At 38.0% G+C, this 24,865-nt stretch overlaps 1 protein-coding gene across 2 annotated transcripts in view; it reads left to right on the top strand.

Moving 5' to 3' along the window:
• Positions 1-24,865, top strand: part of TRAPPC12 (trafficking protein particle complex subunit 12) — a 164,746-nt gene that overhangs the window by 123,799 nt on the left and 16,082 nt on the right. For both annotated transcript variants that reach the window (XM_069108674.1, XM_069108673.1), the window contains exons 7-9: positions 393-465; positions 4,362-4,435; positions 11,673-11,771. In XM_069108674.1, the coding sequence (XP_068964775.1) occupies positions 393-465; positions 4,362-4,435; positions 11,673-11,771 (246 nt within the window). The remainder of the gene's footprint in view (positions 1-392; positions 466-4,361; positions 4,436-11,672; positions 11,772-24,865) is intronic.

Genomic DNA, 24,865 nt, shown 5'->3' with positions numbered 1-24,865 from the left:
CTTACTTAGAACTAAAACCTTATGTCTTATATTCTCCTATTAGAATGTGAGCTCTTGGGATAGCTAGGTGGTGCAGTGAATAGAGCACTGGCCCTGGAGTCAGGAGGACCTGAGTTCAAATCCAGCCTCAGACACTTAACACAAAAACTAGCCATGTGACCTTGGCAAGTCTCTTAACCCCAATTGCCCAGCCTTTCCCCCTCCAAAAAAGAAAAAAAATAGAATGTGAGCTCTTTGAGAGCAGGAAATGCCTTATCTAAATGTATTCTCAGCACTTAGCATAGTGCTTTGCATATAGTAATGCTTCTTATACATACATTCATTACTAGAAAATTATACCAGATTCTAGAAATAAACTCATTTTGTTTTTGCTTTTTAAACAATTACTGTAGATACTGAGAAATTTGGAACAAGGCTTAGCTGAAGATGGGAGCATGAATAACATTACACAAGAAAATAGGCATGGTAAGTATTCTGCTTCTACTATGTCTTCTGGAATTCCTCCTTCATAATTAACAAATTTTCTTTCATCTTAAACCTCTTCCCTTCTCACTCCTTCCATCTTCTGGTATTTACTGAGACTTAATTTCCTTTTAATAACACGACTTTTTTCCCAAACACCCTTTATCATAATAGCTACCTTTTCTCTCATAACCCCCAACTAAGAGCTGGAATTCTCCTTATTCTTCATTGCCAATTTCATCAACTTTAGCAGCCTCTCCTCTGAATTTATGCTACCAAATTTATCATCCATTTCAGGTCCTGATGGCCTTTTGCCATCAATTTCTAGGATACTTCCTTTTTTCTTTCCTCAAAGGGTTCAGTCCTTGACTTACAGACTTTCCACCCCAACTTCTGCTCTAAAGGACTTTACCATCTATATTGATGCTCCCTCAATACCCTAATTTCCCAGTTCCTCATTCTGTTCAGTTTCTGTCCACTCTATCTCAGCTGCACATATAGATGGTTATGCCCTTATTACTATGACCCATAAGTGTTCCCTTTCCAAGTTCACAAATTCTAAAATTCCTTTATCTGATCATAATATGTTATTATTCCTTTGGTCTCCATGACTTATGACCCCTAACTTTTCTTTGTCCCTACTGTGACTTCCAGTCCCTCCACTCCTCAGTTTTTCCCAGGTCATCAGCCCTGCCTTTGAATCTCTTGCCTCTTTTTCCTTTCATCAGAAAATGTTGTGAATATTGCATTGGTGTTACACCATGCCTTACTAAACTCCAATTCTAGATTGTTGCCACCATCCTTTTTCTTCATTCCTATTCATGTCCTCTGAATGGAACTAGAGAAAATAACAAAATCATGCTAATTGATTCCACTACAGATTTGTTATCAGCTGGGTCCTCCCTTCCTCCAGGCAGTCATTTTACTCTTCCCTGATCAATTTAATATCCCACTTACCATCTTCGTCTCATATTGCCCATAGTTCCTCTTCCCCCCTCTCTCTTAGCTGAGGGCCTGGTTATGTGCTTCAATGAAAAAACTGAAGTCATTTGCTAAGAGCTCCCTCTTCCCTCCTCTTTATCTCACTTCACTCAGACACTTTCCCTCACTTTCTTCTCCTTCATTCCTGAATTAGATGAAGAGGTAGACCTGATACTTGCCAAGGCCAACTCCTCTCCAGCAGATTACCCTCACTATCATGCTCTCTGATTCTTTCTTTCTGTCTCTCTGTCTCATTTTTGTTCTCACCCTGTCTACTGCCTTCTTCCCTGCTGCCTACACACATACCCAACTATATCTCCCATCCTTAAACCTTCACTTGATCCTACCATCCTCACTACCTCTTATCCTGTATTTTATCTTCCTATTCTCAGTCACTTCACTCTGTATTAGATGATACAAGTCTTCTCAGTTTTCTCTCAGACTGTGCCTTAAGAATAAATCTTAAGAAATCTTAATGTCATTCCCTGTTTCTAAAGCTCAGATCTAACCATCTTACTCTATTCAATAAAATCCAATGGTTCCCTCTTACCTCCAGGATCAAATAGAAAATCTTTTATTTGACTTGTAAAGGCCTTCTCAACCTGACCCCTTCTACCTTTCCAGTCTTTTTACATCTTATTGCCCACCAAGTATTTTGTGATCCAGTGATAATGGCATCCTTGCAGGTTTTCATTCATGACTGCATCTTTCAGTTCCAGGCAGCTTCCCCCATGCCTGGAATTCTCTCCCTTCTCACCTCCACCCCCTGATTCCCCTGGCTTCCTTAAGTCTCAGCTAAAACCACACCTTCTGCAAGAAGCCTTTCTTAATCACCCTTAACACTTATACCTCCTCCTGTTGATTACCCCCAATTCATCCTTGATGTGTTTTGTTTGTGCGTGGTTGTTTGCATGTTGTGTCCCTCTCTAGATTGTGAGGTCTTCAAGAGCTAAATCTGTTTTTGCTTTTCTATCCCCAGCACTTGGCATAGCGCCTGGCACATATTAGGTGCTTAATAAATGCTTGCTGATTTGATTTTATTTGCTTATCTTACTCTACACCAGCCTGCCTTTTATATACTTTTTATTGCTTTCCCAGATATTCCAGAAGTGATCACAAGGCACAGACATAAGTTATTTTTAAGAATATGTTTGTGTTTATCATCTGCATGGTGGGCTTTGTATTTTTCTCTGGATTCACTCCATAACATTGTTTTTTAAATCAAATTCTCCCCTAAAATTATTTTGATTGGTTTCAGCAAAGTGGTTATAATCTAAGAATGAGTAAGTGAAAAATATGCCAGGGAGAGGAAAAACCTCTCTTAATTTTCAGTTTGTTTCCACCATGACTCTTACTCTGTATATTCTCAGGGTATCCAGAAACATATTCTAACTCTTACTAGGCCACTTTGAGTCCGTTCTTTTATTTAGCATACATTCCTTAAGCACAGTAGTGTTGGGTTGGGGGAAGAAGAAAATTTAGATTTCAGTCATGGTCCCTGCTCTCCGTGAGGATGTAACACATCCTCAAGTAACTTTAGGGGAGAAATAGGGCAGGCTTGTTACTTTATCCATGTAGAGACCTCCAAGTATGGAAACTGGTTCCACCAATGCAAATTAGGTATTTTTCTACAGTTAGAGTCTTAGATAGTTACCTAAGGCAGTAAGAAATGAAATAAATTACCCATGTTCACAGAGCCAATATTTTTTGAAGAGAGAACTTGAACTCAGGCCTCCTTGGCTCCAAGGCCAGCTCTCTGTTCACTGCCCTTGCCTCTCAGTAGAATAGGAAAATATGCTAATATGCTTCCAGACTGTAGCTATATTTATTAGAAATGGAAAATAGCAACTAGACCTGTGATTTCATTGGTGTAGGGAACGCCTGGTATTAGGAGACTCACTCTCCTAATGCAAATCAGCACCTCCTCTACAACTTAAGAGCTTGACTTCAGGAGAGTTGCCTAGGGAATAGAGAAGTAAGTCACCTGACTTGACCAAGACAACATAGCCAACATCCTCAACACAGTGTCAGAGATTGGACTGAACCTGTCTTTCTGGCTTCAAGACCAGCTCTCTATCCACTGTCATACTTCTCCCCAATACTACCTTGTAGCTTTTTACTTTCGACTCATTTAATTAATTTTTTATTATTAAATAAATTAATCATAAAATTAATTTTGACTTATTTAATCCTCATAAATAACCCTATGAGGTAAGTAGGGTAAATAGAATCACCCCCATTTTACAAATGAAAAAGCTAAGGCCGCCAGAGATGAGGTGAGTTACCCCAGATCCCAGTGGCAGAGCCCAAGTTTGCTGGCCCTTTTTGTGGTATAGGCTTTTCCACCATCTGGCTTGACCCAAGAAGCTGGAGAAGGCAGACAGGCAGTCTTGGCAGCTGGTTCTCCCACTGGAGTTACAGACCCAGAGAGCCCTATTGCTCCTTGGTGACTTCTGCTTGGAAATAAATGTCCACAAGCTATGTTGGTCACTTAGCTTTTGAAGCTGATTAACCCTTACCCTGCTAAAATGCATGATGATAAGTAGATGGTCCTAATGATTCACATTTGCTAAGGTTACCTTTTTTTGTCCTATTTTTAGAAAAATTGTAGCCCTTAATTATAGCATTTAGTCTTTTGTCTGCATTGAAAGCTGAGCAGTTGCCCTGCTGTTTTGCATTGTCTCATCCTTGTTTCAGACATTCTGTTCCTAGAACCAGTTGGGGGTTAGTCCCTACACCAGGGGCAGTATTTTCTGGCTCATGGTGGAGCCTGACAGCATAGTAAAAATTCTAGGCTAAAACCCAGTGGTGTTAACAAGGGGATCTTTTAAATCAGAATTCACAGAACCCAATAATTGATGGCTAGAAAGAACCTCTAATTTATTTGTGCACATTCACAAGCTGCTCTTATTTTCCAGCCTCTGTTCAGCTGTGGAGGTCACGTCTGGGCCGGGTGATGTACTCCATGGCAAACTGTCTGCTAATGATGAAGGTACGTGGGCGGCAGTAACTGCAGAGCTGCCGTATATTCTGGAATAGGATGTCATGAAGAAAAATGGAGGAGAATCACTGGTGCATTCTGGATCAGGGAAAGCTACCTGACTAAGCATGAAGGTTTAGCTTAGCAGAGAATTAATTAGACTAAGTAATGGCATATTTAATAGATAGCTAAGTGCAATGACATACTTCAAGACTATATCTATGCTTATTCCTTCTGAAATCAATTCAAATAGAATATAGAATTTGCATTTTTAAATTGAATTTTTCAAACACTGAGCTAAATACTGTAATTAGGGCCAATTACTTGCTCCCTCTCTCATCTTTTCCAAACTCTGCCCTATGAAAGGTCTCTTGTACATAGTGAGTATGCTAGTGGTGTTTGGGGTTTTTTGTTTTGGTTTGGTTTTTGCTGTTGTTTTGATTTAATATGATAACATCTAGCGACAGGCAGTACCACCATGCCCTCATATGATTTTTAACCCACAGCTTTCAACCTCCTGGGGAAAAATCTGAAAAATAAAGGAGCCAGAATGATTCCAGACAATTTGGTTTTACTGGGCTACTCTCGTTTCTGAGCATTTTAATCCCAGCTTTTGCAACAGTGTTTTTTACTTCTGTATGTACAAAAAACTGGAACTGCCCACACCTTCTGTTTCTCTCCCAGCCACAGGAATCAGAACGTCCTGATGATCATCTGGTGGCACAACCCACAGGCTGCACAGACCAGAAGCTTAATGCTTCTGTATGAATCAATTAGCGGCAAACACCCAAGAGCGACACTATTAGCACTCTACCTGCTATTATAAGACAGAGATCATAACTTCTCCCACACTCGGAGTTTTCAAGCTGCCCAAGGTCATATCTGAACCTGGTTTTCCATAAGGCAAAGCAGGCAATTTGCCAAGTGAAGAAGCTTGCTCAGGGGTTCCATTTTTTAACCTTGAAATATCAGTTTGCTGCCCCTCGTGAGATGGTGATCTTGATTTGAGGAGTAGGTCTCAAAGGAATAAAGTATGTAAATAAATTGACACCATCAGATTAGCACATTCAGTGATACAAAGAAGACAGTGCAGTACGATAGTATGGAACATATGATCTAGGCTTTGAAATGGAAGTACAGGTGAGAAACATTCCCGTGATGACCTCCTCAGTTTTCTTTGCCAATCCTTTCAAAAATAGACACACGCTTTGGGAGGTATGGACATGTAAATTTTTGAAACCACATTATTTTTCAACAGTACTAGTTTTCTCACCTTGGATAAATCTGCCCTCCCCCTCCTGGGCCTCAGTTTGCTCATTTGCAAAGTGAGGAGAGTGGCCTAAATCATCTCTATAACCCTTTTCCAGCTTTAAATTCTTTGATATTAAGTATCTCCACAAGCCCTTCTAGCCTCTAAAATTATATGATCTATGTATCTAAAACCTTCTCTTTTACATATATGTTCTTTTTATAAGAAAATCAGTGATTTTATGTGAACTTAAGGGTTTTTCAGTATCTCTGAAATATTTCTGGTTCTATTTGCTGCTTGCATTTTGACCTTGTCTTATTCCTACAATAGGTCTTCTCACCTTCCATATTTGTCAGTAGGAGTTCCACATGCTTACAACCCCAGAACCTTTATTTTAACAAATCCTATGTGTTTCATCTCTCCTCCAGGCACTATGTTAAGCAAAACCACTTCCTCTGAACTACTTGTCCACATTTCTGAAAGTCTCAGTGTAGCCCTCTGGAGTCCTATAGCTCATTTACTCTGCCCATCCAAAAGCAGGTCATACTTTCTAGCAGCCTCCAGAGCAACCAGTGGTAAAATCTCCCACTTGGCCACCGGTGGTAAAACTGATGGAGCACCCCCACCCCCTATGGTCATTTTGCACTTCACCTAGAATGTACCCAGCTTGCCAGAACATTTTTATGCAAAACACCTTTTGAACTAGCAGCTTTGATGTTTCATTATGCTCTAGGTCTAAAACTCCTCCGAGAGGATTGAATTTACCTGTTAAACTGATGGGTTTTCATTTGAATTTTTAAGATGCATTAATAGCAAATGGTCAAGTAAAGGTAAAATCTGCTCCTCTTTATATTCTAGTATTTAATAAGAGCAACAGCTATCAAGATCAGTTCTTTGCTCTTATATGTCACCACTCACCACAGAATGGTATGGTGTTCTTTTAAGGGAAATTTTACATAGACTAACATCTAATTTTAATGTTCAAATTAATCTTTTCATTTTCATGTTTAAAAGAATGTAAAAGAAATTCAAGTTTGGGCTATTTTGAGTTGATGCAGTTTGTTGCCATCTAGTGAGTAGATGTGTTATTGCAGTAGAATGTCACAAATACAGGTATATATACATACATGCATGTAAATATACATGCATATATATGATTAGCCTTTTAATTGGATCATTTGTATGAGCTAATGATATTAATTAACCATTGAATAAATTTTGATAACATCCCTGTTAAAGTGAAACAAGCAGTCATTTAATTTTTAGGGTGAGAAATTCAACACATTCTAATAGTTTGCTTTAGCTCTAAGTTTTGGCATATTATACTATTAAAATATTGCTAGGACTGTTCAAAAGATATTAAAATTTTCACCAATTTTTTTATTTTTTAAAAAAGTTTCTGAATATCCTTAGATTTTAAAAGATAGAAATTTCCTTCAGACATACTTAGGATACGGGCATATTAGACATATGTCAGCTTACTTTAGTGTACTAGGCAGCATCTCAAGCATGCCCTTCTGATTTCACCTACACTTCCCTACATAGCTTGAAATTCTCCTATATTTTAAATGTGTGTATGTGTGTGTGTACGAGACTCCATAAATTACCCACCCAGTTGTTTAAATTATGCTACACCAGTCTTTTCTGGTTCTGAAACGGTTGTAAATCTAGTTTCATAGGCACCAAACAAGTGCCCCTGCTAAAGGAGAAGGGGTGAAGATTGAATCAAAATAGATTTGTCCCTTTGAGTAAATCATTCATATCTTTCTTCAAATCTAAACCTATATGATCAGTAGAGTAAATTAAGTTCATTGTGAAAAACCTCCAATAAATAAACAATAATTAGCTTAAGGAGACTTCAAAATGTAATACTTTTAATTTGATTTAATTTTCAGTATGTCATATATTGGGGCAGCTAGATAGTATAGTGGATAGAGTGCCAGTCCTGGAATAAGGAAGACTCATCTTCCTGAGTTCAAATCTGACCTCAGACACTTAACATCTGTGTGATCTTGGACAAATAACTTAACCCTGTTTGCCTCAGTTTCCTCATCTGCAAAATGAACTGCAGAAGGAAATGGCAAACCACTCCAGTATCTCTTCCAAGAAAACCCCAAATGGAGTCAGGAAGAGTCAGAGATGACTGAAAACAACTAAACAATAACAAAAATGTAGCGTTTTATTCTACCAGAGGGCATAGCTATAAATCTCCTGCCTTTCTGTGCAGAAGTCATTGAGAACAGGGGGAATACAGGAGCTGCAGGTAGCAAGTACTTCTTGGTTTCTTATTAAGTTTGGGTCGCACTTGCCAAAAGTGTGTGCTTAAACACACTGTAGTCACCATGACCATTTCTTATCTCCCTTTTTTAAAAAATTTTTTGGTCTTTACTAATTTGTTTACTTTTAGTTTACAAGATTAATTTCCACAATTCCTTGAGTTTCAAATTTTCTCTCCCCCTCCACCCCCCCCATGGTGGCATACAATCAAGTATAGTATCTGCAAATACTTTCACATTAGACATTAGTCAGGTTATAAGGAAGGATTGTATCAGATGGAATGAACAATGGGAAAGAGGAAACAAAACCAAACAAGCAAAAGAAAAAGAGCAGGTAGTTTGCTTCAGTCTGGGTTCAAACTCAGTTCTTTCTCTGGATGTAGACATCTCTCTCCATCATGAGACTTTTGGGGTTGACTTATAACCCTGCATTGCTGAGAAGAGTCCAGTCTATCAAGGTTGGTCATCACACATACGTTGTGTCTGTAATTGTGTACAAATTTCTCCTGGCTCTACTCTTCTCGCTCAGCATCAGTTCGTATAAGCCTCTCCTGGTAAATATGAAGTCCATCTGCTCTTCGTTTCTTATAGCACAATAGTATTCCATTACATGCATATACCACAACTTGTTCAGCCATTCCCCAATTGATGGGAACCCCCTTAATTTCCAATTCTTTGCCACCACCATCTCTTATCTTCTAAAGGTTTCTCCTGGCCTCAAGTCCTTTTTCTGGGGTCTGTGGATTGAAATACTATACTATATTGATAGTATTCCCAAAATTCACTACTGTGTTCTCATTGGTATAATAATATACTTGGTACACCGCATAGTATAATGGATTCATTACATGTTTGTGAGAATTTCACTTTTTGAAAAGCCTCCTTTTTGGCTCTTAGGCATCTTTAATGTCTTTTTCTGTGCAATAAGTACTTTCATACTCCTAAATAACTAATGATCTGTTGTGATAGTTTTACCTCTAGTACACTGGCAGTCTTCAGAACCTGTGGAAATGAGTGCAGTTGGTCTTTGGTTAGGCAGTGGAAGCTTGAGTTTCATTATGGAATCTAGGTATGGTAAAAGTGAAAAGTGTTAGACCTATTCCCACAGCTTCCTTTCCACACCCATTTATTCCCCCACCCAGACCTTTCTTGTAGAGCTGTTTAAATAAGCTAAAATTTTTTATGGAACATAATATTTACAACACATATTTAGGTTAAAGTACTTCCAAAAATTTAGCACATTTTCCCAACTCATTCATTTTAAGCCAAAGATAAAGGATGTAAACATGCTTGAGTAAATCATTCATATCTTTCTTCAAATCCAAACTTATATGAGCAGGAGAGTAATTAGATTCATTGTGAAAAACCTCCAATAAATAAACAATAATTAGCTTAAAGAGACTTCAAAATGTAATACTTTTGATTTGATTTTCATTATGTCACATATTGGGGCAGCTAGATGGTATAGATGCCACCCAACTCCCAAAGATAGGGGCTAATGTAGACTACACAATTCATCCACCTGTGTCTACTGCCCCACTTTTTTCTGCCTCCCTCCCACTAATTGATCATAATAAAAGAAATCCTTTTTTCTATTCTGTCTGTAATATGGTTGCTGTTGGGAGGAAAGCATTGTGATTATATTGTAAGATGTTTACTTAGCACCACAAAAGCCCAAGAAAAGTATGAAGGACATAGCTTACTTAGCTGTTACCTTAGATTTAAAATTTTGAAAATATATGTTCTCCCTCTCACACATAGACACCCTCTACCCTAAAGGGAATTGGTGGATTGGTTTCCAGAATAGCAGCGGAAGCAGCTTGGCTTGTATGAGGTATGACACTCCCAACATTGACTAAAAACAGGCCAGCTGCTGCCTCAGTGACTGTGAGGCATTGACAGGTAGTGAGAGGCAGTAGGAGCAGGAAGCCAAGGTACACTCTCTGGTTGTACAGCTTATCTGGCCTTGAATAAAATTAGTTTTAATGAGCTCCACTTGAAGTTGGTAGACTGTAAGGAAAACCTGGAGCCTTTTATTTTTTTTTTCCTGCCAAACTGGAATTTTACATGTTGCCTGTCTTTCTTTATAACATTCCAATTAAGAAACTAGTAACTCCAAGTCCTAGTTTGGATGCAATTTAGTATGCAGAAGAATAAGGAGATAAATGTACCTGCTGGGATATTAAGATTAACCACTTTTTTAAAAGGGGAGAAATATAAGTTACTATATGTTTACTTTATAGTAAACTGAATAGCTAAAAGTCTTCTTGTGTGTTTTTATAAAGAATAAGTGCCCTTGGTACCAGGTAAAGAACTAATTATACTCAGATGGATGAGCATGACCTTGAAGTTTTTTGTTGGTTTGATTTGGGGACAGGGGGAGTGGTGATTTAAGATTTATTTTTAAATATCTTGATATCCTGTCTCAGTTCTTAGTATAAGCCTTTCTAAAATTCCATTGAGGCACACTGAATGTGAATTAATCTTATTTGCAAAATGAATAAAAGACAAAATTTACCAATTGTCATAATAATTTTTTTTGGCAGAGGAGAATTAGATATACCATCCAGTTGAGATGCTAATTGCTGCTTAGAAGAAAAAATACATTAGGATAAAGAGCTGCCTGCCTAATTAAGCTAACAGGGGGCCACCAAAAGCTATCATCTCAGTGATGAGTAATGGTTCATCAATTTTTATTACAGATAAACACTGGGAACCCCTTTATAACACTGGTATCAGTGGGCAAGATTAACATAGACAAAGTATTGGATAGTGTTGTCTACCCTCAGAATCTGATGATTAAGGAATAGTTTAGATGAAAATAGATTGATTCTGTGTGTGTGTGCACACCCATCTACATTTATGTGTATAGGTATGTATTTATATGGAATGTGGTATAGGGGACAAAACACTGGATTTGGGTACAAGTTTGAATCCAAGATTTACTACTTAACTGTGTGTGCAGTCTTGAGCAAATCATTTCCATTATCTGAGCCTTAATTCTTCCTCTGTAAATTTTCTTCCAGTTCCTAAAGCCTACAGAGTGATTGAGACTAGATCTTCAGTTTCACTGGCATGGGGAAACTCCCTGATAAGAAAATTCCCTCTATCAATCCAAGTCAGCACCTTCCCTGTAACCTATAGTCTTAAAGAGTTGTGTAATGTATTGAGGAATTAAGTGATGTGTTCAAGGTCATATAGGCAGTATGTATCAGAGGCAGGACTTGAACCCAGATCTTCCTAACTCCAAAGTCAGCTCATCCACTACTCCATGCTGCCTCTCAGAGTATGTGTTTGTGTGTATGTATAAATGTGCACAAAGTCATTCCCCCTTAAGTGATACCTGGCCAATAAACATTTTTTATGTAGTACATTCTATGTGCCAGACACTATACTAAGGATTTTTACAATTATCTCATTTGATTGTCATAACCACCCGATGAAGTAGGTGCTGTTATTATTTCCTAATTACAGTTGAGGAAAGTGAACGAAACATGTTAAATGAGTTGCCCAGGGTCACACAGGTAGTAAGTATCTGAGGTTAGAATTGAACTCAGGTCTTCCTGACTCCAGGCACAGCACTCTTTTCGCTGCATTACCAGTTGCCTCTGCATAGTAAGACACTTAACATATGCTTATTGACTGGCTGACTAAAATGATTACGAGTAAAGGTGAATTTGAACTTCTGGATTTAAACTGTGGCTCTGTGTTCTTTTCCTCTTAGGATTATGTACTTGCTGTAGATGCATATCATTCAGTTATCAAATACTACCCAGAACAAGAGCCTCAGCTATTGAGTGGAATTGGAAGAATTTTCCTTCAGGTATGTATGTGTGTTTGATATATGATATATGCACATCTGCCACATATGTGTGTATGTGTGTCTGTTTAATGAAAGGTTAAAATTTAATTCTATGAATCCTCTCTTTGGGTGACTTACAATTTAATTTTTTTTATTAAGCGAAAAAAGACAAGAAAATATTTTTATTTAAATTTGTTGTGGCCATTAAAAGGTTTAGTCCTTGGAAATCAGTACAGTTTTATTGTATTTTTAGTATAAATCCCTTGTAGCTTTGACATTATGGTTACAAACCAATTGTTAAATCTGATTTTTAATGCATATATGCTGAAATTGGTTATTTTAGAAAGTATTACTATACAGTTAAGAATTTAGTGATTGAACCATAAAGAGTTCAATTTCAGCATAGCTGACTACTTATAACTTACTAATATTTTTATTAAAAGACAGTGCTTGAACCTGTAGTTATGTGAACATATGTGGAGTGAAATGGCAATTTTAGCAGATTGTATAAATAATGCATACCACGGAGAAAAAAAAGAAGTTTCATTACCCAATGGATAGACAGCTAGCTTTCAGAGCCATGGATTCATACCCTGTCCTTGATACTGGATCTGTGTGACCACAGGCAAACCTCTTAATCTCTCAGTGTTCCTGAGCCACTCTCTATAACCACAAGATGCAAGTGAGTTGTAGCTCTGCATCAGTTAAGATTATTCCTCATATCTGTGAAATCATACAAATAAAACAAAAAGAAATATGGAAAAGACACACTGCCTAAAAATCTAGAAAAGAGAGACAAATGTTTTCTTTGGATTATCAGTATATTAGAAGCCCTCAGGAGATACAGAACCACAATTTGCAGTTTCTCATCCATAGTGTGGAGGCCTTTCCTTTAAAGCACTGGGTTAGGGGCTCCTCTTCAGTACCAAATCCATTACTGCCCCCTAGCCCAGGCTCCCTCTTCTTCTCCCTTATGCTGTGCAGCCTTTCTCACAAAGGGTCTCTTAGAAAGACAGCCTTTTAGAATGGAAGATGTTAAGTATTGGAAGGGCTTTTTTCTCCTGACACAAAGCAAATTTGAAAGGGACTCTGTTACTCATTTACCACTTTTCCCTAGACTCTCCCACCAAGAAGAGCACAGGGGAGAGGAAAAAACAATCAAATCATTTAAAGTTAGATACTGGAAATTTTTCTGGGTCCTTCATAGAGACTGGTTTCTCAGTATGTCAGTGGTTTGCCTTTCCCTTTTCTGTCATACCTGCTTATAAATAGATTCCCAGAAGTATGTATTTCCCAGCAAAAGCTCTATAAAGGCAGAGACTGTTTTTACTTTATAGCACTGGTCACATAAGTAGGCATTTAGTGATTTTGTTGAATTTCCTTGAAATGAATTTCCTCATTCATGAGGATGTTCCTGCAAATGAAGAGAGTTCCGTACCTATCTTAATTTCTGAATCATAGCTTATGTAATATCATTCATTCATAAAAATTTATTTTAGTATAACTATGCATAGCTCTCTCCCAGGCCCTAAGATCCAAAGTTTCAATAAAGATATGGTCCTTACCCTCAGAAAGCTTATTATCTCTTAGGGGATATCACAGGCAATTCAGTATAATAGTTACCTGGCACAGAGTATATGAATGGTCCACATCGCTAAAGGAACTTCTTTATAGGTTCCAGCGGTCTTTCCAGTTTCCCCATACCAACCATTAAGGGCCATTTTCTCTGCCAGCAGCATCTCTACTTTGCTATGTGAGGGAGAAGGTTGTTTGTAGGACTGGTAAATCAGGAAAGGCTTTGTTGAGGTCACAGTTTAATTACTTTTAAAGGATGTATGACAATTCTGCCAGGAAGGAGGAAGGGAGTGGACAAAGGCAGAAAAGGATTGTAAAATGGGTGAACAGAGACAGAAGAGCTCCTGGCAAGACCCAGAAATGGGATAGGCAAGTCTGGCTTTCTTCATGTTTGGCTTCTCCAGCTAAGACTGAAAAGACAGAGCAATCCCAAGGTATAAAGAGTCCTAAGTGGTAATCAAAGGAATGTGATCTTTACTGGATTGGCAGCAAGGAGCCACTGAAAATTTTGGCACAGAGGAGTGACTTGAACTTACCTTACTTTGAAAGAAATCATATTCTGGAAATAGTATGAAGGATACATTTGTGGAAATATCTAGTGGGAGTAGGGATAATTTAAGAAATATGTGCTTAACAGTCATATTGGTCATAAGAATTAAAAGCCATATTATTTTGTTTTAAAGCAATTGGGGTTAAGTAACTTGCTCAAGGTTCCACGGCCAGGTGTTTCTGGGTGGGCGCTAAGTGTCTGAGCCCGGATTCGATCCCCAGGTCATCCCGACATTGGAGCCGGTGCTCTTACTCGCTGTGCTATCTGGCTGCCCCAAAAGCCATATTATTAACATGCAAAAATGGCTTTTTCTTTTTTTAAAAAACCATGTAATTGGCAAGAATAAAACTTATATAACAAGCTAAAGTGCTTAAAAACTATTGGGAAGCCCTGCCTTTTATCATTTGTGATTCCTCAGTGCTTCAGGTAGAGTGATTTGTTACAGAAATCCTGGAGAAAGGGGCGGCCAGGTAGCACAGCAAGTAAGAGCACCGGCTCCAGTGTTGAGAAGACCTGGAGATCAAATCCCGGGCTCAGACACTTAGCATACAAATACAAAAATCACTTAAAACATCTGTCTCAGTTTTCTCATCTGTAAAATGGGAATGAAAGTAGTACCTATCTCCCAGAGTTGTTCTGAGAATAAAAATGAGGTACTTATAAAGTATTTTGCAAACTTCAAAACACTACATAAATTTGAGTTATCGTTGTTATCATCATGAGCACTGTAATATTAAATGCCCAGATATCTCATGAAATGTTTCTTGTTGGCAGTGAATGTAACAATGAAACTAACTCTGCCAGCTTCTTTATTTGCTTCTCTGTGAAGAACCTGTGAACCATCCTTTCATTTACCTACAAGTTCCTTTTGCCTTGTGTTTTCTGTTATAGAAAGAATATAAGATGGATATTCATTTCTTCCAGCCCATGTCCAGTGATTAGACAGTCTCTCACAATGATTTTCCTCAAGCAAAGGAAGGTCTTGACCATGTCGCCCCCCTACCCAATAAACTATAGTATTTCTTTGTTGCCTCCAGGATCAAAGATAAAATCCTGTTTTTGGCATTCATAACTCTTTAAAACATGGCACCTTCCTCCTTTTCCAGTCTTCTCCTATTGTGCTCTCACCCCTTCCCTCACATACTCTTATGATCCAGTGACTCTGGCTTCTTCCTTCTTGTTCCTCTCATAAAACACTCCCATTTCTAGACTCCAGGCATTTTCTTTGGCTCCCTCCCATGCCTGTAATGCTCTCTCTCCTCATCTCTGCCTCCTGGCTTCCATGTCTTCCTTCAAATCTCAGCTAAAATCTTACCTTCTATAAGAAGCTTCCCTCTGCTAATTACCTCTATTTTATCCTGTATATAGTTTGTTTTTACTTAATTGTTTGTATGTATCTCTCCCGTTAGACTGTGAACCCCTTAAGGGAAGGGGACTTTATTTTGCTTTTTTGTCTTCCCAGTGCTTAGCATAGTGCCTGGCACATAGTAGGTACTTACTAAGTGTTTATTGACTGACTGACATATAGAGTTTTATCAATAGATAAGCTACTATCTATAGATGGTGCAAAAATGTGTGAATCATAGCCCCCTCCTCCCCTTTTTCTGTTACTGCCACTGCAGAAGCAGAAGGGGGATAAAAGGATCATTTTATATTTTTCATGTGATGGCTTAGACAATGAATTAATTACGTAATGTCCAGCCCAGCAAAGCAGACGTAAGTCTGTTCTCAGCTCATGCTTGAATCCTTTTCTAACATGGTAGAACTTCCCAGAACTTGTGCTGCCCTTGCCTATCCTTCATGAACAGGACCACCTTGATGCCATGATGAGACACCAGAGCAGGATGTAGTACAGACTTTATAGTCATAATTATGTTATTAAACCTTTTATAATATCTGTGAGTTTATGAACCCCACTGTAAACTTCAAAGATTAAGATCATTCACTTAGTCCATATACTGCCATTCCAGAACTCTGATTAGCAGATAGAGAATTCAGCCATTGACCCCAAATCTCAGAGTTGTAAGGGCCTTCTCAAGTCACTTGTCCAATTTTTTGGGACAAGACACTAATCTGGATTCAGACAGAACCCAGCAAACCTATTTGTAACAAAATCACAGTTGAAAAGGAGACTCTCAGAGGTTATGTGATATGAGAATTAGGGATAGGGTTACACATAGGATTTCATTGGTGTAGAGGACTTCCTGAGGAGGAAACCCCCTCTATGTGTGTAGATTGGTGCCAACACTCCAACTTACAGTCTTAGAAAGTTGTCTCCTCTCTCTTTGTCCAGGAAATACCTCTTTTTTCCCCTTCACAGAATTTCTCTCTTCTTTTAAGATTTATCTCAATAACCACTCTCTTCATGAACCCTTTCCTAATCCAACCAACAGCTAGTGTTAATCCTCCCAAACTACCATGTATTTAACTATTCTATATTGCTTTACTCTAGACATATGCTATAAGTACATGTTATCTCCCCCATTAAACATGAGTTCTTTGCAAGTAGGGACTGTTTCATCCTTTGTATTTCTCTCCCTAGAACCTGGTATAAAATAGGTGCTTAATAAATGCTTATCAATTGATTGATAGAGATCTAAGAGTAAATTATTTGGCCTTGGTCATACAGCTAGTATGTGTCAGAGTGGGGACTTGATCCCAGATCTTGCTACCTCTGAGACCATTCCTCTGTTCACTACACCAAGATGCTTCTCCAGCTGTCTTACCCCATCACATTTATTTAGACCACCAAGATTTGAGCACAGGAACAAAAATAGCTATTGAACTTAAATTACAGGCATTCTATGATTTATGCCAATGAACACGCTGGCTGTGAAATACAGCTTTTAGGCAGCCTAACCCATAATGATATCAGGAGGGGCTATCAAAGGGATTCTTGCTCAAGAAAAATCCCTGGTTTATGATTCTTCAAACTTCCTTTAGGGTCAAAATCTTAGGTTTTTAAATTAAAACTAAAGGTCAAGGTATAGATGTCCCAGTGTTACTTACTTAATTCAAATTGGGAAGATAAATGACTGATATCATATCTTCTGCTGTGAGCCAAGTATTTATAAGAACAAAGACAAAATTGCCTGGCTTCACAATTTTGCTGAGGGCTTATCCTAAATACTTGCATTGTCATTTAGGTGAAACTGTGTCTTTGATACTAATCTCTTGAGCTCAGGACCACCCTTGTTTCTTCTTCTTCCACCCTCCACATCTCTCCTTCCCTCAGCAAAGGACTGGTTTATACTTAAGAGATACCTGTAGACTAACAGTGAAGTACCTTGCTGACATTTCAGCTTCTGAGAACTAAAACAGTCTTTAGACTGAATCAGAAAACCCAGATTCATATCCTGATCCTGACACTTAAAAGTAGTGTAACTATGACAAGTCATTTAACATTAGGCTCTTTGTCTATAAAATAGGGATAATATTTGTAGTAATTATCTCATGGAGTTGTTTCAAAGGTTTAAGGTCTGTAAGACACTCTGTAAACCTTTAAGTGTCATTGAAATATTAGCTCTTATTATTCTATTGACTTTGCTCATCAGGTATTTGAAAAACTTATAAACAATCTTGGTGGTGCAGTGGCTGGGCCTGGAGTCAAGGAGTCCTGAGTACACATCCAGACTCAGACAGTTACTAACTGTGTGACCCAGAGCAAATCACTTAAACTCTCTCTGCCTTTGTTTCTTCATCTGTAAAATGATCATAATAGCATCTACCTCCAAGAGTTGTTGTGAGACTAAAATGAAATATTTGTAAAGTGTTTTACAAACCTTAAAGCATGATAGAAATGCTTGCTGTTCTTAGCTATCTGAAGCACCAATGTAATATTTACAGCACCCATGATCACTATCAAGACTGTGACTATAAATATCACATGAGATTCGATTGCAAAATATACCAAACTCTCCATATAGATGACAGAACTGAAGCATTTACTTAGACACCAGAAAACCGAATCCCAAAACCAGTATGCCAATTTCATCATAGTACCAAAGATATTCAAAAGCCATAATAATGCTGAGGTCCATGGCATCCTTTAGCCTTCCCACAAAGCAATACAAGATTAATATTTACTCACAAACCTCTCTATCTCCTTGCCTGAGCTCCTCTCTCTCCCACTGTCTCTCCAGCTCTCAATCCCAGCTTCCTGTGGGCTCTGCTTCCGTTTAGCAAACTCTTCCCACCACAGGCTCCATGTAACTACATTCAGCCTATTAGGGGGCAGAGTGTATCTTCACAGCAGGGAAGCTTCCTGTGACTCTGCTCCACCCTTAAGCAAATTCCCTCCATCACAGGCTCCATGTGATTACATTCAGCCTGGTAGGGGACAGAGTTTACTTTCAGAGCAGGGGAGGTCCTCAAATTCTCCCCAGTTCTATTAAGGGGCAGGGAAGATCTTCAAATTCCCATTCCCATTACACTATTTTAACAAGAAAAAAGGAAGTCATGCCTTTCCTTCAGTGTAGAACACAGTCCAGAAACCTGGATGGAAAAGTGTGGAGGGACTTAGGGAAAGGATCACCAGTATTTTCTGGCAGCTACTTACTTAATTATATGACCTTAGATTGAGTCACTTCACCTCTTGGGACCTTAGTTTCCTCACCCATAAAATGAGGGAGCTAGACAAGATAGAGGAGTCTCCAAGGTCCCACGTGGGTCTAGTATACTATCATACCTGTCATATTTAGGTGCGTTTCCTATTTTGAAGTTAATATGGAAGAGCAAAAGAGAATAGAAACAGATTCAAGGTGTGCTAAAGCTAGCCCTACCTGGAAACTGGTACATTTTCAATGTTAGCATTCACACCTTGGAAATCAGCAAATTATAAAAATTTGGCTTATTGTTTTGTTGATTGTCTAGAATTAAGAAATTATTAATAGGGGCGGCTAGGTGGCACAGTGAATAGAGCACTGGCCCTGGAGTCAGGAGGACCTGAGTTCAAATCTGACCTCAGACACTTAACACTTAGTAGCTCTGTGACCTTGGGCAAGTCACTTAACCCCAGTTGCCCTCCCTTCCCACCTCCAAAAAGCAAAAAAAAAAAAAAAGAAAGAAAGAAAAAAAGTATTAATAATGTTAATGAGACATATCTATATTTCTTTTCTAGAGAGACAATTTGTTAAACACATTTACCAGAAAACCACTGGATAGGGGAGATGCTCACTCTCTACTCAATGAATCAGATTTGTGTTTGTTTAGTAATAGTAATAATAAAAGTAATAATAAACTGACTGAAAAGGTACTGTGATTTTCAGTGACTTGATGTAAGCTGCACAATGTATTCCCCAAACAGAAACATTGGAACAACCTTTCTATCTGTAGGGAATCCCTCTTCTATTTGAACTACATAGGATATTCATTGTGACACCGAAAAATATCTTACATGATCATGTTTTCCTGGTTTATACCTCACTTGATATTAATAATAAAGGACTCATTTTTGTTGTTGTTTTGGACCTGTGATTCCATTGGTATCTAGAACTTGCTGTGAAGAAACCCCTTCTGCAAATGCAAGTCAGCATCTTTTCTACAGCTTATATATAGTCTTAAAGACTCATTAACCAAAGTTATTTCTGTGAATTCATTTATCAAGTACTTTTACATGATTTGAATGTAGATATGAGATACCTTTTTGAGGTATCTCAAGAAGTATCTTCCTCTACCAAGTAAAAAACTTTTTTTTTGTTGTTCAGTAAGCAAAAGACAGAGTGGGGTCACGTATTCTCTATACTTCTCAGTCAGTTATGAAGTGGAAAATAGTCTACCAGAAGTCTGCCTCATCCCTTGTTACAGTTCTGTCAAGGGTACCATGAATTTCACATACCTTTTCTGTCATAAATGCATCATAAAGATGAGAAAGTGGGTGATGTAGATTAGTAGCTGCTGCTGCCTTGAGCTCTTTTTTTTCTAGTGTTAACACAGGAATCTTCCTCTCTTTGCTGTATCTTGATTGCCTTTAAGATTGCATCACCTTCCATGGGGATTGTGTGTGTGTGTGTGCGTGCATGTGTATGTGTGTGTATTTGTTCTGCTCAAACTGTGCTTTTTTATTTCTTCATAAGCACTATTTCCACTTCCTATAGTTCATTGAACACTGCAGTGTTACATTGTAGTTCTTCTGTTGACAGTGACGAAAATAGAGTATAATAGTAATGCCAGGTCATCTGTTCCATTTTTGTTTCTATTTGTTGTCCTCCTGGTTTCATCTATGAATGTGCTTAGAATAATCTAACTTAGTTGACTTTAACTGCCATGTATCTCTAGGTTCATTTTCTCTTTTTTGTTTGAAGCAATATTTTAATAGCCTTCCACCCCCTCCTTTGTAATGTTTTGCAAACAAGGTTATAATCCTAATTTCTTTATTAATAATATTTCAACAATAAAAACTATACTCCTTTTTAAGTGAAAACATGCATTTAATACATTTAAGTTTTAATTAACAAACATTTTTAAAATATTATATTCATGTAAATGTACAAGAATAATAGTGATTTATAACATAGTAATAGTGCTACCACTGAAATCCTTTTTTTCTGCCCGATATTGGCACAAAAGTGACCATTCTGTGCCAAGGAACCACAAGCTCCTAGCAGGTGCTGCCATCCCAGAAGGGTTTCCAGTATATAAGACAGTGGTGATGGTCTGTGTCTGTTATCCGGATTTATAAACTCATCCTCATAAGTGTGGTCACCAGATTATATCTTTTTGGCCATGGTAGTACATTCATGTTTGTAGAGGGAAAGGGGTGAGATAGGGAATTGATGAAGGTGTCGGAGATGGGTGGGTAGTAAGGAATCTCATCAGTGGAGATACTATATACATTCTTGAAAGGTTCTCTAACTAGCACCGTAGGAATCTTTTAAGTGTTCCATTTCTCTTTTTTTTCCAGATGATTTTATGTTTTCTAAGTCTCAGTGATATACTGTATAGCAAATTAAGCCCTGATTTATTAAGGTTCTGATTGTAATTTTTGACTAATAGATAAGGGTGCTGTCAAGTTGAAAGGAAAGGAAAACATACTTAATTTAATAAGGGCCACAAAGAATAGAGAGAAATTTACAGTATTGATACATTTTTTTAGTTATGTTGTGAGAACATAGAGCATCACAGAGGATATATGTCTTGATAAAGAATTTTCAGAAACAAAATTTGAATGGCCAGGGCTATATAGTATACATAAGCCACAGTGCTGATATCAGGAGACCTAGATTCTGATTCTGATTCTGCCAGAACACAAATTCTGTTCCCTTGGACAAATCAGCTTCTTAGAGCTTCAATTACCTCATCTCTAAAATGAAGTTTGCTTAGATTTTTCTCTAAGATCCTTAATACCTTTAATTCTATAATCATATTATAGAAAGCTAATAAGGATTTTCCAGACCTGCTTGTAAAGAGGAGATGATAGAGAAGAATTCAGAGTCTCTGGACCACTGGGTTCCAGAAGTAAGAGTGTGTCTCCTTTGCCAAATGTTCCTCAAGGGCAGGGATCCTAGTGGCATATTTGGTATCCATGTGGTTGCTCAGTAAATGTTTGTCAATAATGATGCTTGTGCCATACCCAGCCCTGCTCCTCTGATCTAGTCCTGTGCCCTTGTTTTCTCCTTCTGGTATGAAGTATAAGCATACCTCAGAGATATTACAGGTTTGGTTCTAGACTACTGCAATAAAGTGATTATCTTGATGAAGTGGTTATCACAGTAAAGCAAGTCACATGAATTTTTTTGTTTCCTAGTGTGTATAAAAGTCCTGTTTACACTATTATGTAGTCCAGGGGTGGGGAACCTAAGACTTTGAATCCACATATGGCCCTCTAGGCCCTCAGGTATGGTTCTTTGACTGAATCCAAACTTCACAGAACACAAATCACTTTAATAAAAGAATTTGTTCTGTAAAATTTGGACTGGTCAAAAGGCTACACCCAAGGACCTAGAAAGCTACATTTTGCCCAAGGCTGCAGGTTCCTCACCCCTACTATAGTCTATTAAGTGCAATGGTATTATGTCTAAAAAAAGGAATATACATACCTTAATTTAAAAATATTGCTAAAAAAAACACTAACCATCCTCTGAACTTTCGGTAAGTTATAACCATGTTACTGGTGGAGGGCATTGCCTCGATATTGATGGCTGCTGACTGATCAGGGTGGTGGTTGCTAAAAGTTGGGGTGACTTTGGCAATTTCTTAAAATATGGCAATGAAATTTGCCCCATCGATAGACTCTTCCTTTCACTTGACCACTTAGAGTCTCTAATACGATTATTAAATGATCTAATTTCAATACCTTTGTATCTCAGGGAATAGACAGGCCCAAGGAAAGGAAGAGAGATGGAAGAATGGCTGGTCAGTAGAGCAGTCAGCATACATGCAACATTTATTTATTTAGTTCACCTGGATGCAGCTCATGGCCTCCCAAAACAATTAAAATAGTATCATCAAAAATGACTGATCGCAGATCAGCATAATAAATATAGTAATAATGAAAGAGTTTGAAATAATGCAAGAATTACCAAAATGTGATGGAGACACAATGTGAGCACATGCTGTTGGGAAAATGGCAACAATAGACTTGCTTGACACAAGGTTGCCACAAACCTTTGATTTGTAGTAAAAAAAAAAACCTACAATATCTGCAAAGCACAATAAAATGAGGTATGTCAGTAGTACAGTCTACCTGTAAATCTTTCAGCCAACTAGTCCCAGCCAGATAACTTTCCCCTCTCTTCAGACTGTTCATTATCAAGTTAAAGAGAAACAAAGCAGGGCTAAATCATTTTTAAAATTTTAATTGATCCTATGTTGGTAAAAGAAAAAAAAACATTTAATGTCACTCTTTTATGTTCCCTTTCTCCATGCATGTGAGAACAAGAATAGAAGCAGGGGAAAGAACCAAAAGACCTTTCCTGAATAATGCTTTAGTTTGGGCATTGTAATTCCACAGAGAAAGCTGAGAAGCAAACACTAATCAAAAAAAGGAAATGAAATTTTCCATTTAATTCCAAAGGAATGAAAATAGAACAAATGATTTTACTAAAGAAAAATGTGCAGAAGTCTGTGAAATCTTAAATACTCTATCATAGCTCTATGATAATGCTAGGGATATATCCAGGCAAATGAAGATGAAGGCAATGTGTTGACTTTAAGCTTCTGGGTAATAACACACAGTTAGGTTCAGAATACAGCTCCTGTCCCTACTCTGTATCAAAATCTACAATGAATTCCACTCTTAAAATATTACTGAAATATTAGGTGATGTAAAAATAGTCTTAATTCACTAAAAGTTGCTAGAAATGAAAAAGGGGGGCACCAGTGATGGAGTACCATATGCTGCCTATTTTACATTTGGGCTTCTGATCACTAGCTTCCCCTTTTAATTTTTCAAAAAAATTATCCCTTTGTAGAGGAAGGAAAAAAAGTCTGGACTTATTATGAGTAGTGCTTATAATGTTCCTAGTTTCCTGGATGTGTCCACCTTTATTATATTAATATGTATTCACATTTTTAAAAACTTTTCTTGAAAGATAATGGGTTAAAGATTGATGGTATTATTTTTGAGTATTGATGCCTGGATGCACAGATGCAATTAAATTACCTTATAGCCACACATCAGTGTACTGATGAAACCATTGTCATTTACTTGAAAATCAGATGACAAGTCTTCATTGTATTCAGTTTGTCTGCCTATTTCTTCATCCTGCACAGCTCCCTTTAAAGCTGTTCTGAAGTTCTATATAGAGGACTATAAGTAGGTGGGGAGAAGGGGAAGAGGAATCATGCTAGGATGGGAAATCTCAGCTTTGTGAAATGAAACCTACTTCTGTAAACTCCTTTTGAGACTTTGGTATCCCTGGGGAATTTTCCACCTAATCTGCTGAATTAAAGAACTTTAGAAGTAATATGATGTTTGAACATATGAGAAACATTCTCTTTTAGTTCTTTAAATTTATTCCTCCCTGACTCATATGCAGCCCCTTTGTAATCCTTTTAGGCTGTAATATTTCAAACTTAGAAAACAGGAAGAGAAATTACAGAAAACAAGGACATATTCAGCTCTTAAAGGTGATCCAGTTATATCAAACAATTAACCATTTGTGTCCTAGGAAGGAAAGGCTAATGGCTGAATAACTGAAAGCAAATGCCTCTCACTCAGTAATAACAACAACAACAGGTAGAAAACAAATGCCACAGTTTTCAGGCGGGGAAGGGGGAAGTAGTCTTCTGAAACAGGAGGGACTTTGGTCTGCTAGAGGAAAGCAAGGGAGAGTAAGGAACCAGGTTAAGGACCCTTTGGGGATAAAAAAAAAATAGTAGACTAGACAAACAGGAATTAAAAGGGAAAATTGTTCTGTGACAAAGATGAGAGTCCAATAAAGTTCCATTTTAGTGCCCCACTGTGGGGCACTCATTAGTAGTACTGGGTTCTCAAAGGTACTGCCTACAGAACACAAGCTCTAGGGAGGTCTTATCAAATTGAAAGGCTTACCAGGATGGGCTCGGTGATGGTTCATGTCAGACATCCAAGGACCAGTCTAGTTGCATTTGAAGAGGCTTCTCACCTTTTTATAAGGGGATGATTTTTCAAGCCACAGGAACTTTTAACATTTTTCTAAATTGCAGAAGGGTTACTGTTTGTGTCAGAAGAGTATCCAACATCAATTAAGTCACAAAGCTTTGAGGCTCTGAAATTAGTATAACAAGGATGAGGAAGAGAGGGACACTTTGTCCCTGCTTCTTCATGGCTATCTGAAGGGTTAACTCAAGGAAACCTTCAAAGACTCAAAATCTGAGGCCATTTAGCAGCCAGACCCCCAAGCATTTCATCTTCTACCTCTTTCTCCAAAGTGGTCCAGTTTCAGTGCACCTATTCCAGGTCACCCACAGTATCTAGCCAGTTAATGTAGGCTAGAGGGATTTTTATTCCAGTATATTTACCACTCCAGGTTAATCTCCTGACCGTTTCCTAGTTTCCTGTCACAGGAAA

The sequence above is a fragment of the Petaurus breviceps genome, unplaced genomic scaffold, assembly GCF_028583685.1.
Source record: "Petaurus breviceps papuanus isolate PSGF00001 unplaced genomic scaffold, PetGlider_PUasm1.0 90418, whole genome shotgun sequence".
Classification (NCBI taxonomy): Eukaryota; Metazoa; Chordata; class Mammalia; order Diprotodontia; family Petauridae; genus Petaurus; species Petaurus breviceps.
Note: the sequence above shows the minus strand (reverse complement) of the source record. Positions and strands in the feature narration are given on the sequence as shown.